General features: G+C 44.1%; 1 protein-coding gene across 1 annotated transcript in view; it reads right to left on the bottom strand.

Annotated features, from left to right (window-relative positions):
- The window catches only part of Myo16 (myosin XVI), a 393,713-nt gene that overhangs the window by 155,010 nt on the left and 221,838 nt on the right, over positions 1–16,865 (bottom strand). Inside the window, exon 20 of the mRNA XM_076872404.2 lies at positions 11,667–11,739. Within this exon, the coding sequence (XP_076728519.2) occupies positions 11,667–11,739 (73 nt within the window). The remainder of the gene's footprint in view (positions 1–11,666; positions 11,740–16,865) is intronic.

Here is a 16,865-nt window from a genome sequence, read left to right as displayed (position 1 = left end):
ATCAGAAAGAAGTAATACCAAACAGAGGCAGATTTTTGGATCATTTTCCATATTTATCTTATCTTATGGAATATAAATCACAAGTGGTGGTTTCAGAAAGACAAAACATAGTCTATAAAATTATGTAGACACTGTCCACAATAGTATCCCTCTGCTAAATTAATATAAATGAAAATATTATAAATGAAATAATCACAAAGTAATTATAAATGAAAATAAAATTTATGAAAATTATTGTAAAAGATCAAAATTATTTCACTTTGCTTCAAATGTGATTTTGTGATACATTACCTTAATTTAAAAGCTTGCTAAAATTTTCCGATGCTGAAGTAATTTTATTGCTAAGGGATATTAAGTGCTTTAAAATTTGGTGTGAAATATTTACCATAATTGCATGAAAAATAAATAATTTCTCCCTTGGAATGCAACCACTGGAAATTATCCTCTTTAATGATGTGAGCTAAACAATTGCCACACCTCAAGTTTTCTGAGATCAAACAACATACGGAGGCCTTTAAGAAAATCCAAGTCTGCCCTATGCCTCGGCACTGGCTGCAGCTGTGCTGTACCACGTGCTGGGCACGAGGTGCCTTAGCACCCAGGCTGATCAGGGAGCAAGCGCTGGGAGTAGGCGACATGCGTTACTGTCTGGGTGGCTGGGAGTCTGACCAAGGGCCCACCTGATGAAGGGTGCCTTGGCAGAGTTTCATGCTCTGGTCAAAGTGATTCACAAGACCTCCAGCTGCTGTCTTGAACTTGTAACGTTTTCAGCCGCAGTGCCAGGTGACCGTTCATTTTTGTGGCACAGGGTGACTTTTACAAGACACCTGAACATCTTATTGTATTCTGAAGAAAAGGAAAACCTTCACAGAATTTGATAAAATCCCTTGGGGAACATCCCAGCCTGCTTCAGAGATTGGAGCCTGCAGGCGGCTGACTTGCAGCTTGTGGCACCCATTACAGTGGCACCTGCGGGACTTCAGCCTGTGTCTGTGTGTGGAACAGGGGAGAGGGAAGCTCACTCTCTGGGAACATGAGCAGTTCAAGGCAGGAGGTTCTTCAAAATCCTTCAAAATGAAACGTGCACATAGACGTGTTTTACCAAAGGGTTAGCAAGTTGGCCAAAGCACTCAAGGTTAAAATAAAGAAGTTCCATTTGGGACATGAACTTCAAAGCTGCCAGCAAATGTCACTAAGGGTTAATGACATGGGCCAGCATTCCAAGCCAGCTACCTACTGGAAAGCTGGACAAAGGCATTTCACCAACCAAATGGTGACCAAAGTGGTGGCCAGAACTCACTAGTGCGTGGTTCACTTTCTCCACTGTCTGTGTGGCAATGAGTACACGTGGGTACGGGCCAACAATCAGGAGGAACTTGCGGGCACCTTAGTCTATGTGTTTAGAAGCACAAATTGGTAGCAGTAACTGAGCAAGTCCCTGACTTCAAAGTAAAACCACCATTATTTTTGCTTCTCAGCTCTCCCCATGGGCCTTGTGCTTGGGCTGCACTGGATGGCCAGGTACTCCTCAGAGCAGACTCGAATGTGGGTGAATGTGTAAGTATTCATGAGTGATAACCATTACCAAGGAGCTCCTCAATTAGCATGCATCCTTGTCTAATTAAAATGCATGCCTTGTACATTATGCACATCGCTAACAGGTTTAATAATAAAAAGCACGCGCCCCTTGAAAAACTCTCTTTGGTAGCAGAAGTTCCCTGAGTATCCAGATGGCCCGTCACTTGTATCAATGACAAACTTAATTCCTTGAGTAAATTTTCACCAACTGTTCTCCCTTTATTTTTATTACTCAGTGAAATATATCCGAAGCAAAAATATAATAGAGCATGACATATACATCGCAGAATTAAAGTGGAAGATTAATTAAAGCTGACTCCGGCTGAAGGCAGAGCCGCAGGCGTTAGACAGGGATCTGCAGTCCTAGCTGCACCCTGGGATTAATTGGGGAGCTTTTGTAAAAAGGCTGATGTCTGGGCCTGACCCCTAATCCATTAAATTGGAGTAGGGCCCAGGCATTGATATATTTTAAAAGCTTTTCAGGTGGCTTTAGCTCTGTAGACATGATTGAACACACTGAGCTAAACGCTGGGACAGAGAATACCACGGTCCATTAACCAGTTGGCTCATCAGTTAAGTTAATCTTGATATATGTGGAAATTATGTATGATATTAACATGCATGTTGTGGGAGAGAGAGGAATGGTGTGAGATTTCAGGTACTCCCTGTTGTCCAGCAGAGCTCTCACCACACGAGTTGTCAGTAGCTATTGTCTAAAACACACTCGACAGCCAGCAGCCTACCGGGGAAAGATGGAGTCAAGCTAAGTTAATGGGCTTCTGTGCAGGACTTCTCTGGACCTTTAGTGAGTCAAACCCGGTGAACCTCCAACTCTTATGAAGAATGCCCTGGGCTCAACAGACTGTTACAGGAGCTGTCCTAATTAACCAATCATCCTGAGGCCAAAGCACTGTCTATAAATGGCGGGCATGAGTGCGTAGGGAAGGGCAGCGTCTCTCTCGTTGGCCATGGTTTTACATCTTTAAATTTCCTCTGTCGCAGAGCTCCTTCTCCTCTGCCCCATTCTGACCTTACCTGAAGACAAGACTCAGCTGCACTCGGCTGTGGGGTGGGGCTGCTCCCCCACCGTGGCCTCCCACAAGGGGACCCACAGGACAATGGGAGCTGAGCCCAGGCCCTGCTGTGCCCTGCTCCTGGGGCCTGGCCCCCACGTGGGTGCGTTCATTGGCTTACTTGACTTTTTCGCCAGTCTACTCTCCTTCTCTTGGGAAATTTCCGTTTCTTCAATGAACCAAACGTCCTTTCCTTCTCTGGATTCCCTTTGATGTTTTTAAATCCTTGTATTTATAATAGATTTAAGCAAACTTAAAGGGGAATTACTTCACAGACACAAAAACATTTTTTATACAGGTTAAGCAATTCTTTACATTTCTTCCAGTTATTCCGTTCCTCAGAGCAGCATAAATTCATAAAACAAATCCAACATTTTGATAGGTATGATTCATGGCTCTCTTCTCCTTTTACATGAATAATCACTACTTCTTGTGTTGGGCTGTTTGGGGTGTTATGACAAAATACCACACACAGGGTAATTTATAAACTACAGAAATTCACTTCTCCTGAGAGGCTGGGAACTCCAAGATCAATCTCTGGCAGATTGGCATCTGAAGAAGGCTGCCTGCTGCTTCTCAGATGGTGCCCTCTGCACTTTCTGGAAGGAAGTAAAAGAACTCTGTGACCTCACATGGTGGGAGGAAATAAGGGCAGTAGTGTCCTCTCTGTCACCTCCAGCACTCTGGTGGGATGCCTGCTAACCCCAGTTATGAGGGCTGTGCCCTGAGGCTTGACCTAAAGGCCATACCTCTTCATACTGTGGCGTTGGGAATTCAGTTTCAATAGCGATTTTGATGACACCATTATGGCGGTTTGAATGTGCTCCCCGAAGTTCAAGTGTTGCAAATTTGATTCCCAGTATGGAGGTGTGGGGTGTGGGGCCTTTAAGGGGTGCTTGGTTCACAGGGGGCTCTGTCCAGGAATAGACCCATGCCTCATTGCTGATGTGAACTCCTTGTCTCAGGAGAGGGTTCCTTATAGAAGGGCCAGTCTAGTTCCCCTCCGCCTCCCTCACCCAAACAGAGCTCCTTCCCTCTGCGGCTACAGGGTCCAAGGTGCCATTTTGGAAATGGAGATAGGATCCTCACCAGACAGCAACCAGCCGGTGCCTGGACTGTGGGGATCTCAGCCTGAGAGCCATGCAACAGTGAATTTCTGCTCTTTATAAATTATCCAGCCTTGGGGATTCTGTTGCCACTAACAGGAGCTGAGCAAGACAACACCACCCTCCAAACCACCACATTCAGGGTTTGATGGATCGGTTTTCAAAACAAGCCAGCCAAAAACAAACCATCAGTTGAATTTATTACCAAATTCTGTATAATAAATAATATGCTATGATCAAGATTTAAACATAGAAATTAGAGGAAAAATATTTTAGATATCTTGGAGGGCACCGCACACATAAAACATACCTCTCCATTTAAATAGAGGTCATGCCCAAGAGTTGGAAATATGATTTTTGGTGAAAATGCTGTAATTTTAAAGCTTCAGCCACTAAATCATATCACTTGTCATTTTTTCAAAGCAAATACATTTGTTTTTTGTTTTGTTTTTGGCAATAAACCATCAACTTAATCAATATGCCTTGTTTTTTTTTTTTTTAAAGAGATTATATAGGCCTAAAACAACGATTAATATATACTCTCCCTGAAATGACTGTCCTTTCTCCAGTCATCCTCACACCCAGAATAAAAGGCGCGGCTCAGAGCCACACACTAGCCAGCGACGGCACAGCTCATAAAACACTGGGCTGGGTGGCTCCCCGTGAGTCTCGGCAGATCCCCACTTGGCCCGTCTAGGCTTTGGGCTATCTGTCCACATCCTGGGAGCTGCTGCAAGAGTTGGGGGCCAGACAGGAAAAGAGCATGACTCAGAGGAGAAGTCCAAGAAACTGTGCCATTGTCAATCATTAGCAGAAAATGACATGAAAGCATTTTGCTGCTGTGTGCATTTGGTACCTGGGACAGTTACCAGGACAGTCTCAGTGGTCAACCTGAGTGTGCCCTGAGTGAGTCATCCATAAGAGCTCAACCCCCTCTTCCAGGAAGGAATTCCATACGTTTGTCAAATGTCTATTTTCAATCTTTCCCTTTTAACCATCCTGGCACTAGACAGGAAAGATGGCATACTTTCTTAATCTAACTTGTCTATGTTAAGTGGATTTTCTACAAATCCCATTAGGAAAAGATGATTAAGGGAACATTAAATGTACTCAAAAAATTATTGATTTTATATTTAATAGAATAAAAAATGTATGTCCTAAGAGAAATGCATATATATGCATGTATGTGTATGTACTATATGTATACATATATGTATATGTATGTGTGTGTATATATATACACACACACATATGTATATATACTGCTATGAGAAGATGACTTATAACCACATTATTTAGGAACACAGAATTCTTCTCAGAGTCACATAAAAAACATCATCTGGATAATTACTACTTGTGTGTGTGTGTGTGTGTGTGTGTGTGTATACACACATACATACATATATGTGTGTATATATACATACATACATATATATACACATACACACACATATATACACACACACATATTTATACACACATATATTTTCATGAACAGGAAGCAGTTAAAGGTTAGAAAACATATTCTAATAATTAAAATTTAAATCATGCTTTCAAAGACCTTTGGCACTGGACTTAACCCAAGATACCAGACCCGAGTTCAGATCCCAGTTCAATGTGAGTTCAATGTGAACATCTGCAAGTTACCTAAATTACCTGAAACTCATTTTCTTCAACTCTAAAGTTTAGCTTATGGAGATTTTGAGAAAATGTAGTTTATATGCTCAAAATCTCTTTATTTTCCCCCTCATTTTTTTAGTTCCTCAAAAGTGTCTATAAGAGGATGACTTATAACCACATTATTTAGGAACACAGAATCCAAAATTACTCTAAGAGTCACATCAAAAATATCATCTGGATATTTAATTACTACTTATTTTTCTATAGAAATTTGAGTGGCATTTATGAGGGTCCTCCCATGCAGTAAAAATAAATAAATTTCCTCTTCCAAATTTCTATTTTAATGTGTTATAAGCAGCTAGGAGAGGTCCTGAATGGATTTTGGAAAATTCAAGGTCATGTGCAGAGAAGATAGTCAAAGCAGAAAGTTCCTGGGGCAGGGCTGGACAATCACACACAGCTGGTTTGGGAATTCATGTGAAACAATTTAGAATAACCAGGACAACATTTTACCATTTATCAGTTAATAGGCAAACAGATCTACATCAATACTTAATAGCTATCAGAAGACACACTGTGATTGAAGCTGCGTGAATCACGAATGCTTGGACGCTCATGTAAGCCTTCCCCAAGAGGCCCAGTAGAACAGAGCTTCCCCACCAAGACTTGGACTCCACTCCCCACTGGACCTGGCAGCGCGTGATTCTCCAACCTACAGAGGACTTCCTACTTGATTGATGGCTTCTGATGTGAGGCTGTTCACAAGCACACAGCACCACGTGGCTTTCTTCTCCGGGGGTCCACTGTGGGGATCACCAGCACACTGAGAGAAACCAGCTTCTGCAGAGGCCCGTGCCCAGAGACTCACTGGAGAGGGCCAGGGGAAGGGGAACTGAGGCACAGCCAGCAGTGTCACCCTCAGGTTTGTAACTGAAGACACAGTGGACGAGCAAGTTGTCCTGCTGAGGCCTGTTAACCAGAGATGGCATGTCCCTCCACCCTGCTCAAATTCCGGACCTAGAGAATTAGTGTGCATTATACACTTTATTTGTGCCACTATTTTTATGGATATGTAAGAATTTTCTCAGCAAATTTGTTACATAGCCATAAAAAATTTGGAACTCTGGGAAATGGACAAGTCAGAAAAAGAGTGACCGGAGCAGAAGTGGGAGCACATGATCAGTTACAGAGCAATACGTTAGTTTTTGTAACATCCATCTATTAGCAACCATGCTGCAAAGGCTGTGTGACCTCAGGGCCCAACACAGGGCCTGGAACCTGCTACATACACAGCAAGCATCTGCTGAGACTCTGATGCAAAGGAGCCAGGAAACAGACGTGACTGGGGACTGCTGCCCTCTTAGGGGGCAGAGACCGCAGCACTCCACTTCCCAGCAAGACTTCAACCAAGAGTAGTCAATTTATCTTTAAGTTGGTTTATCTTTCTCTCACTCTAGGATGGTGATCTGACAAAGAAAAATTTTAGATTTTTAAGGCTGTGATTGGCAAATTATATACTATCATGCCCCAAAGATTTATAAGTCAAAATATCTTGATTTTCTCCAGTTCTTTGAACACTCCCCAGTCGACCTCCCTCTTTGGAAAACCTCTCTAAGCAGAGAGAGGTTTCCAGCTCTGGGAATGCCCGCAAGGCAGGCTAGTGGACCCTGGCTTGAAGGTAGAGCCCCACCTTGGACAGGCTTAGACACCTTGACAGCTCACCTTGGGTAAGGGCATTCTCTACCCCAGTTCTCTCGGTCCTTCCGGCAGGTCGCTGACAGTCACTCCCTAGGTCTGTAACTTCAAGAGGTTCGCTATGTGCATGTCCACAAATTTGTTCAGTGGGGGTTTTAGGGAAATACCTGAACATGGGCCCTATGTGCCCCCTGCGTTGCTCTAAGGTGCAGATCTGCAGCATGATGGCTCTGTCATGTTGAGGCCAGAGGACAAATTCCAGCATATATCAAAACAATGCTTGCATAGTCTCAGCGTTTCTCACTTATCTAAAAAGGCCCCTTACAGGTAGCTTTATGCATCCAGCAGTGAAGGTGGTGCTGTGATGAACCAACCCCAGGTCTCCTCAGTGAACTCCAACAACTGCCAGCAATTCCCAACCCGGCCCATCCTCACCCTTCCACTTCCCTGTGGCCCCAGAGGAGACGCATCTGAGTCAGTCTGCAGACCTTGCATCACAAAATCAGCAAATATTTTGTCCAATTCTATGAGATAAAAGAACCTAAACACATTTACAATACCTTTATCATACATAATAAAATCAAAAGTAAATTTAAAATTACATCAGATATCTAGATTGCACATTACCTTAATTCAATCACTATGTTTCACGCTTAATTTCACAAATCAGGTCTAACAATCTCACACATGAACTCACTGCATGCCTCTAGATAGGTTTTGATCTGTAGGTCCCCTCCCTTTATCTCCCCCTGTATTTTATATGTTTAAGGTATAAGGTAGTGTGTTCTGTACATTTTCCAGAGTGCATTTTTGCGGTTTATTTTATCATGTTCCTCTGACTTTGGTTCTTGTTAATTAGTGGATATACATGAAGATTCATTATATTAGATCCCCCTTTCCGTCTCCCTTCCAACCCCCCCCCCCATGCTTCCTTTCTTTTCTTCCTTGGTATTAACCTTTCTTGGAGGTGCCTTGACCCTACGGTCCTTCTTTCTATAATGCTGGTGACCAGAGACCCATTGCCCAGATCCACTGTTCATCACAAGGTGTGACAGGAGCTTCTTCTGACTGCAAGCTCATATTTGTGGTGGCACTGCCTCCTCTCAGGTGTGAATTCTCTTTGAGGGACTAGCGTCATGGTCATTTTGAGTCTTTCTGTCTATTAATGTAGACTGTCTTTGTATTTGTTAAGTCAATTTGGATTTTCAGGGACATTTAAAGTTCCCCTCACTTAGATTATTTATCTAATTATAATGATCCTATATGCTTTCTTCTTTTCTATTACACCTGCTAATAATGTTTCAAATATGCTTTTGATTCTCCACATGGATTTTCAGCTTGCTTCTTTGCCAAGTTCTTTCACAGTCTGTAGCAATGCTCTCCTTCATTCTCTGAGGTGCGCTCTGTAAACCACAGTGTCTGTAAGTAGAACCACTCACTCCCTCTCCAATGCTTGTGCCTGCATGGCCTTCCTTCTGCGGCTGCTGGACAGTGTGATGTGCCAGCCTGGGCCTCGCCTTGTTTGTCCCCTGCCACCTTGGGCACTGCGATTTGCCCTCTGGTCCATGCTGGACTGTAGAGCCAGTCCTCCAGGGCGGAGGAATCTTTTGCAGCACTAGAGGTGACTCTCATAATAAAGGAAATGAGACCTATGGAATCTGGTTACAGACAGTGAGGCCTTGATAACCTTAACAAGTTAAGGGGCAGATCATACTGTAGGATTCTAGTACACCTTTCTCCTGCCAACTGACATCAACTGTAAAACTCTTTCTCATATTAATACAAGACAGAGTTCTGGAGAGACATGGATCATTAGAACCTTGCCACGGATGAACCATAGTCTCCCCCACAAGTCTGTGATTCCTACCCCTGGTGAGATGGAACAGGAAGGGGAGCCACTAGGAGGACAGGTGGGCTACGGGGCTATGCTCCTCTGGATGGGACCATGTCCCTACAGAGAGCTGCTCCTGTCCTTCCACAGTCTGAACATTCAAAGGAGATGAAGACAGAGCCCTCATCAGATACAACTTCCAGCCCCCTGACCTTGGGCTCCCCAGTCTCCAGAATTTGAGCAATGAACTTATTGTTCACAAATGATCAATCTGAGGTATGTTGTTAGAGAGGCACAAACCATGCAAGACCAAGAAAAATGGAGATAGGACTTCCTATTAGTGGAAAACACTCCCTGTTAAGAGCCCTGAGAGCAGCCATTTAATCTTGTAGAGGACACTGAGGTTGGAGATGCTGACATTCTGGGGCACACCCTAACATCTCCTCAAGGATGTCCCTCTTGTAAACACCTGTCAATCTTCCTGTGGAGGAAAAGTTGCCAACACACAGGCACCTGACTTGGGAGCAAGGGAAATCTCCAGCCCATCTACGATGAGGATCTCTTTCTTATGGGCTTTTTCTTTAAATTTCAACAGAAAACATATTTGTTAAACTTCAATTACATACAAAATGCTGAATCAGACACAATTCCAACCCCCCAGGAATTGACATTCTCATGAGCAGTTGATAGATCAGTCAATAAGCTCAAAACAGAGTAAAATAAATACTTAGAAGAGCTCCAAGGTCTTTCTAGGTTTGATTCTGAACACAGCAATGATTTGCTAAGCATTTTGTTGTTGAAAGTTGTGGTAGAATGAAGAATGAGGAAGCTCACCTTCCCTGAGCAGCAGGGGAATCTAGAATGTACGACCAAGCCAATGGCCTTTATGAACACAGTTCACAAGAGAAATTAGGAACTGCTGAGCCAGCTTGAGACAAGACATGCATTCATCATTACGAAAATGATTTTACCTTCTAAATGACTCCTATTTGCTACTGTACACAATAGCAAAGCAAAACTGCTAAGATAATGACATTTTTAAACAAATATTTATTATTTGCAAATTACAGTCTAAGACTTGATCTTGACATTTATTCCCAATTGCCTAAAACTATCATTTAACAGGGATTCTTTCTTTACATTCAGAAAATATATTATTCTCAGGCTGTAAATATATCATTAAAACAGTTAGCAGACAGAAAGAATAATGGGCTCATGCAATTGCAGAATAATAAACGTATTTAATTAGAAGTCAACGTGAGTCTGGTGTAGGTATGGTCTATCTGCACAGACCTTGGATGGTTGAGTCTGGTGCGGAGGAGTGGGGGGAGGCCAGGCCCCCAACACAGGACATCACACAGCATCACCCCATCTGTGAGTCCTTCATGTCCCTTAGCAGGATGTGGATAAGCTGGTCAATTACTACACACATGAAAACTTGTGCATTTCCTAAGGTGAAGATGTGAGGAATTGACACCCATGCAGGACAACCTTGAGCTGAGAAGCAGTTCACAGGGGCCCATGTCCTGCACGACTGTGTCATCGCTTGGTCACACTTAACTGCCTTCTTTCTAATATTAGCCACTATTTTTCTTACAGTAAGCAATACACAAGTAAATACATGAAGCTTTCCTTTTTCTCATGTATGCAAAAACATGAAAAGAGAAGAAACCCGTGGTTTCATTTCAAACTGGACTTTTGTCAAATTTTGTCAAGAAGGAGGTTTGTGCCTGACTCCTTAGATCAGGTCAGATCTACATGCAAGATGACTCACAGCTTTTGGAGAACTAAAGTTGTTGGAATTCTTAACATTTATAAGCCTTCCCACTTTCAACAGCAATGGTAGCTGTGAACATTTCTATGAAATGTACCGTGTCTGGCGGAAGCATCAGAACAGCTATTGTGTGATTATGTTCATTCCCATGACTCTGTGCGTGTGTCATTATCCCCTGTTTTACAATGAGGAGACCAGTGTTTACTACAGGTTCTTCATCTTGGCCAAGACATCTCTGCTAATATAAGCCACAGAACTGGGTTTCAAATGTACTCAATTCAAATCCTTGTCCAGTGTCACTGATCATCACATGTACACTTTAAGAAAACAGATCCCAGATTTCAGGTGACAGAAAACTCAATAAGAAAGCAATAACAAATTAAAAATTCTCTCCAAATGCTGGGCAATTATAGTTCTTCCTTAACAACATGCAGCTTAGGTTTCTGTCTGTCCACGTGTAGCTTTTCACAGGTTTAATTTTCCTTCTCCACTTTGCTAAGGCAACATGTATTTCTATACTCTTCTTTAACGTTTAATTTTTAGTTCTCCTTAATTTGATAAATCTATTCATGCAGCATTATTGACATGCCTAAGAAACTCAATGCTTTAAAAATGCACTAAATTATGGTTGGATTGAAAATCACCCATGTTTCTCTAACAAGTTTTTCTGAGTTTCCAAGAGTCCTATGCATGAGTGCTGCATGGAGAAGAAGCTACGGAGAACAGCTGGGACAGTGACACAGAGGATTTCCACCTCTCTGCTCTGATTGGAGACCTGCACCTTCTCTCTTTCTCTCCCTGACCTGGTTGAAACTGCATTTTGATAAGCAGAGCTCAGATCTTCGTCTCACACTGTCTTTGAAAACAAGTGACTCTTTTCGGTGTTGGAGTATGCCAGTTGTTCACTAGACCACATAAACTGAAATTGATAAATAAATACCTGAAAAAGCAATTAAAGTTCAAAAGAGTTCAAAAGAAAGCCTACTTACTTGTTCGAATTCATTCTTCTGAAATTCTTCAAAACCAAAGATGTCCAGGATTCCAATATCCAGGGTCTGCAAGCTGGAAGAAAAGGAGACACCAGAGTAGCCAGGCACCCTCAGCACTCCTCCACGCCCCTCGGCTCACCGCTCCTTCAGGGCAGCAGAGCCCCGACACAGCATGGAAGACAGATGTGGGATAAAAACATGCAAATAGGTACCTTAGAGTCTGGGGAGTCTGAGGTTACCAAAAGGAGAGTGTCCCGCTAAGGCTCTGATACCAACAGATGCCCTCATGGAAACACTCTCTTCCTAATCTTACAAGGTACAGTTCCTGGGTGGGTTAGTATTGCTTCTGTGAACCATCCTGTGTCCCTCTCTGGAGCCCTGACTGGCTTTCCCTGGGGAGCATGACCCTTTGTCTAGAAGCTCTCACTTGCTTTCCTGAGTCTGTCCAGCCTCCGCAGCCTGAGTACAAGAAGGCACATAACATCAGGCCCTGGGATAGATCAAACTCAGCCACCTGAAAACTAACGCCATCTTCAAAGAGGAAGTCGTACAAGAGTGAAGAAAGGGAAATTTTGAAGGGCAATTTTAAAAAACCAATCTTGTCGTTCAGTGTAAGCTGTTACTCCTGGAATTCGTGACAGCCTGGATGACTGTTTCAGACGTGAGCACACACCTGCGTGACACAGGCTGCAAACGCTGTGGCCCTAGGAAGGGCTGCAACAGGGGCACCAGCCTGAGGTGGCATCTTGCAAAAGGAGCCTCAGACCACGAGGACCTCCGGCCACCTAGGAGGGCAACCACCTGTCCCACACATTGACCTCAAGGTCAGGGCCACCCCTGCCGTCTTGGCTTTCAGCTGTAGGGGCGCTGAGTCATTACCCCAGAGCTCTCCCAGTTTCCACCCTCATGTTTGTGCTGGGGCTCAATTTTCCTTATTTCCTCTCCAGCTGCTTTTTCCAACTGCAGAACCAAATTGGCAGCCAACTCTGTTTTTGCAATTGTATTTTGTTTTTAACAAACATATACAACTATAATACTTTAGAGTCTGCAATACATCACTTAAATGAGCTTTTCCTTCCTTTAAAAATGTAGAGTGATGATCCTATGATTTTCTATTAGATTATTTGTTGTAGACTGTAGAAAGATGAGATTCATAGTAGCAAGGAGAGCGTTTCAAAGCCCCTTACCCTAACTTCCCCTGCCAAAGTAGGAAAGGAAGTGAAAGACAGAGGAACCATTCAGTCTATGTCTCTGGTTGATTAAGGTTTTTTTTTTTAATTTGTTCTAATTAATTATATATAAATGACAGTAGAATGCACTTTGACACATCCTACATAAATGGAGTTTGATTTCTCATTCTTCTGGTTGTACGTGACGTAGAATCACACTGGCTGTGTAGTCATGTATGCACATAGGGTAATGATGTCTGATTCATCCTACTATTTGAAAGGAAAAAGAACAAGATAGCACAGAATGTGCTCCAGTGGACTTGCGGCACCTTAGAGAGTTAAATGTTAACACAGGAAGCTACAAATGGGATCTTTCAAACACTTTAGCATCTATGAAAGTCTTTTGCAAGATAAATTGTGCAAATTAGTTTCTGTTGAAGGCAGGCATTATTTAAAAGGTGTGTCATTCATTGTTAGACTTGTGAATCCACCGACACCTCCATCTCTCTGTTGCCATCCTCATATGAGTACAAGGAGATGTTGGGAATGAAGCTCACGTCACATCAACTGTGGTGCCAAGAGTCAGGGTGGTTCTTTTGCTTTGGTTGTGTGTGCTCACCCTGTGTGTGTGTGTGTGTGTGTGTGTGTGTGTGTGTGAGAGACAGGGGTGTTTGTGTGTCTGTGTGCACATGCGTACTTTCATGTTCCCTAACGAGCCCCATTGTTTCTCCTACTGGGACTCAGCTATGAAGCTTCTTGGGCCTTAAGAGTTATTCAGCCTTGGATAGAAATCCTGGTTCAAATGCTTTTGGGCAAGTTACTTAAATTTTCTGAGCTGCAGTTTCTTGTGTGTAAAAATACAATTAATAAATGCATCCACCTAGATGGTGGCTACAATTAGAAGTGATATAAATGATATTCCAGGATAATAGCTGGTGTATGTGTCTCTAGCAAGTGGAAGTCACCTTAAAGAGAAAGTTGTTGCATAAACTTCTGGAGTGGACGAGAACGTTTAAGTGGAAGGCGCAACAATGTCTAGCGGGCAGGTGAAAATGTTCATCTCTTCAAAATTGCAAGGCAATAAAAATTTTTAAAATTAGGGTGAAAAAGATTCTCCCCTACACAGTTTTGGGGTTTACATTGATAAAGGCTTCCTCAGAATCAATTTGGTTATTAGTATACAGTTCTGTAATATCGACATCATTTGAAACAGTATTTCTACATATAGGAGCATATGCTAAGAAAATGATAAGAAATGCAGTGAAGGCTTGTGAACAAGGATGTTCATTGTTATCTTAATTACAGCAACAGCTGCACAAAGGGATAACAAATAGCCCACACTAAAGACAATTAATTAAATAGCAGGCATCATGTGATAGATTAATTTAATGAAACTGCCAAGTGAACAGAAAGCAACAGATAAATTCTGTGCCAGGACTAAGCCCAACTGCATACCCAGAAGACCAGAAAGAGCCGGTGCCAGCGGAGAAGATGGTGGGTGGGTTTGGGTCACTTCCTCCTGCTATCCCACTCTTTCTACATTGGAACACGTTTATTTGATAAGCAGCAGATATTCAAGGGATCTCCACAAAGATATTATGAAAACACAGAAAACGTTCACGGACGACATATGGAAACAAATGCATACCCCACAGCAATAATAGGCACGATCCAACCCTGATTAGATGAACCCAAGAGTAGGGAGATTAAAGATGTCAGAGGACAGCAAGTAGGAGGGGCTTCTTAGCTTTCCAAGTGTTCTACACTGAGCACTACAATAAACTACCCTTAACTTAAAAGTCTAGGTGATGGAACACCTGCTGGGGCACTCTCCTCTTGTGGAGGAGATGGACTTCAGTCACCTGCAGGCAGAGAGGGAAGTGGAGTCCTCAGTGGCAGGGAGAGAAGCTGGTTTGCAATGTCAGGATTCGCAGCAGGAATCCCAGAAATCAGGAGATAATGGAGGTCACTCTGCTGAAGCCACGTGCCCATCTCAAGAGCGGAGGCCTTCTCTGTCCTCTTGTGTCAGGGCATGCCTCCGGCTGTCATCTCCACCCCTCTAAGGGGCTCCCAGCTGACCTAGCCAATGGGGGCCTTGGAATTTTGGCACACAGTTCTGGTAGAACTTCAGGAAAAGGCCACAGACCCCAGGACACCAGGCCACTTCCTCCACACCGCCCCTTGTGGCAGGATGCCAGGGTGGTGCCATGGCACAGGGTAAGACGCACTGCCCCAGGCCTGGGTGGCCCAGGTGTGTAAAAGCTTTTGACCCAGATCAACAGCAATGGCGTCAGCGCACATTTGATTGAAAGGGGAACTCTCTTAAATGATTTTTTTTTTTCAGTTTTTGGGTTCCAAATATATTTGGTTACAAAATAAAGATATTTTTGAAAAGACGATAAGAAAGGAAAATCTATTGTCACTGAAAAAAAGTGCAAGTTTAAAGCATTTTAGGATGATTTTAGCAGTTACTCCAGACAGAACATGTTCATTTCTAAAGTCTGTTGTGTCTCTTATAAGTGAAGGAAATATGTGCCTGTGGTCCCAGGAGCACCCTTGGCCGGAAGGTGACAACAGGGTGTCTGTGCCGGGCAGCAGCCAGCACTGGTGTCCTCGTCAGTGGCATCTCACTGCTTACACAGGAGTTGAACTCTTCACCAGTTTCTGGCAGGGAGGAACAAAGAGGCTCTCTGGCCAGTCAGGACTCGGCCCTTCAGGCAACATTAAGGACCCTGAGGTGGGCTGCTTTAGCTCACCTTCTGCTGTGACTGTCCCCACAGGTCCCCAGTGGTCAACAGTGAGCCTCTTCCATAGACAGAGTGCTCAGAGCCACCTCATCAGGCTGGCCTGGGTTTTGTTTGACCTTCCTGTGTGTAGGTACTGATGAGAGAGAACATTCTGAATCGAAGAGAAGGCCTACATTAGGTCTTGGGCTAACCCCTCATTTGAGCTGAGAAATCCAAGGTTTTTCCTCAGCATCCCCATGTGATGAGACTCCCTAGAGTTGCCTGAGCACCTGGTCCACTGTCACAGAGCTTGACCCTGCTTGGTGCAAACCCTTCGAGAAGCCAGAGGCGCAGCAGCTGCCTAGGCTGATCACGATCCACGGTGCCCCGACTGAGGAACGGGGTGGGAACCAAACAAAATGACCTGAGTAACCTCACTGTCCAGTTTACCAGCCTTGAGGGGGGGCAGCAGGGCTCATGTGGAGGCCACTGGTCTAGGTGCTCAGCTTCACTAAGCGGCAAGGTTTCCCTAGCCTACGTGAGGAACCTGGGAGGGAGGAGCAGGACCCTGCATTGTTTACTTGGGGGGATGCCTCCCTTTTATTCTTTTCTTGAGGGTGGGGGTACTAGGAATTGAACTCAGGGGCATCCAACCACCAAGCCACATCCCCAGTCCTGTTTTATATTTTATTTAGAGACAGGGTCTCACTGAGTTGCTTAGTGCCTCACCATTGCTAAGGCTGGCTTTGAACTCGTGATCCTCCTGCCTCAGCCTCCCTAAACCACTGGGATCACAGGTGTGTGCCGCTACACCCAGCCCCTTTTATTCTTTGACTGAAGAAAGGATGAGGCCCATCTCTCTTGGAGACCAAGCCAGGGAGTGTGGAAGCAGCTCTCAGCTGCCGACAGTACAGCAGGGCACTGGGAGACCCCTGAGGCCCCAGGCACCAGCCCCCTCTCTGCTCAGAGGCTCTGTGCAAACCGACTCCTTCTTAGGTCAGTTCTTCCTCCTGCTTCCCACACTGGATGTGGAAGTTTGGAAGTGCACAGCTGAGGGTCCCGGGCATGGAGAGGGCCCTGGACGGGGAAGCTGCAGCTCAGGTCTCATTGATCACTGTGTGCCAGCACTGCGACCTGTGTTCTGAGACACTGACCCAACTTCACCCAAGCAACTCCTTGATCCCGCCATGAGGCGAATGGTAGAATTGCCTCCGTTCTGCAGAGAGGGACACGGAGAGGGAACGTGGAGTGAGTGCCCAAGCACAGGCATTAGTGCTCGAGGATCCAGAACCAAACCAAACACT

This window comes from Callospermophilus lateralis, chromosome 12 (genome assembly GCF_048772815.1).
Source record: "Callospermophilus lateralis isolate mCalLat2 chromosome 12, mCalLat2.hap1, whole genome shotgun sequence".
Lineage (NCBI taxonomy): Eukaryota > Metazoa > Chordata > Mammalia > Rodentia > Sciuridae > Callospermophilus > Callospermophilus lateralis.
Note: the sequence above shows the minus strand (reverse complement) of the source record. Positions and strands in the feature narration are given on the sequence as shown.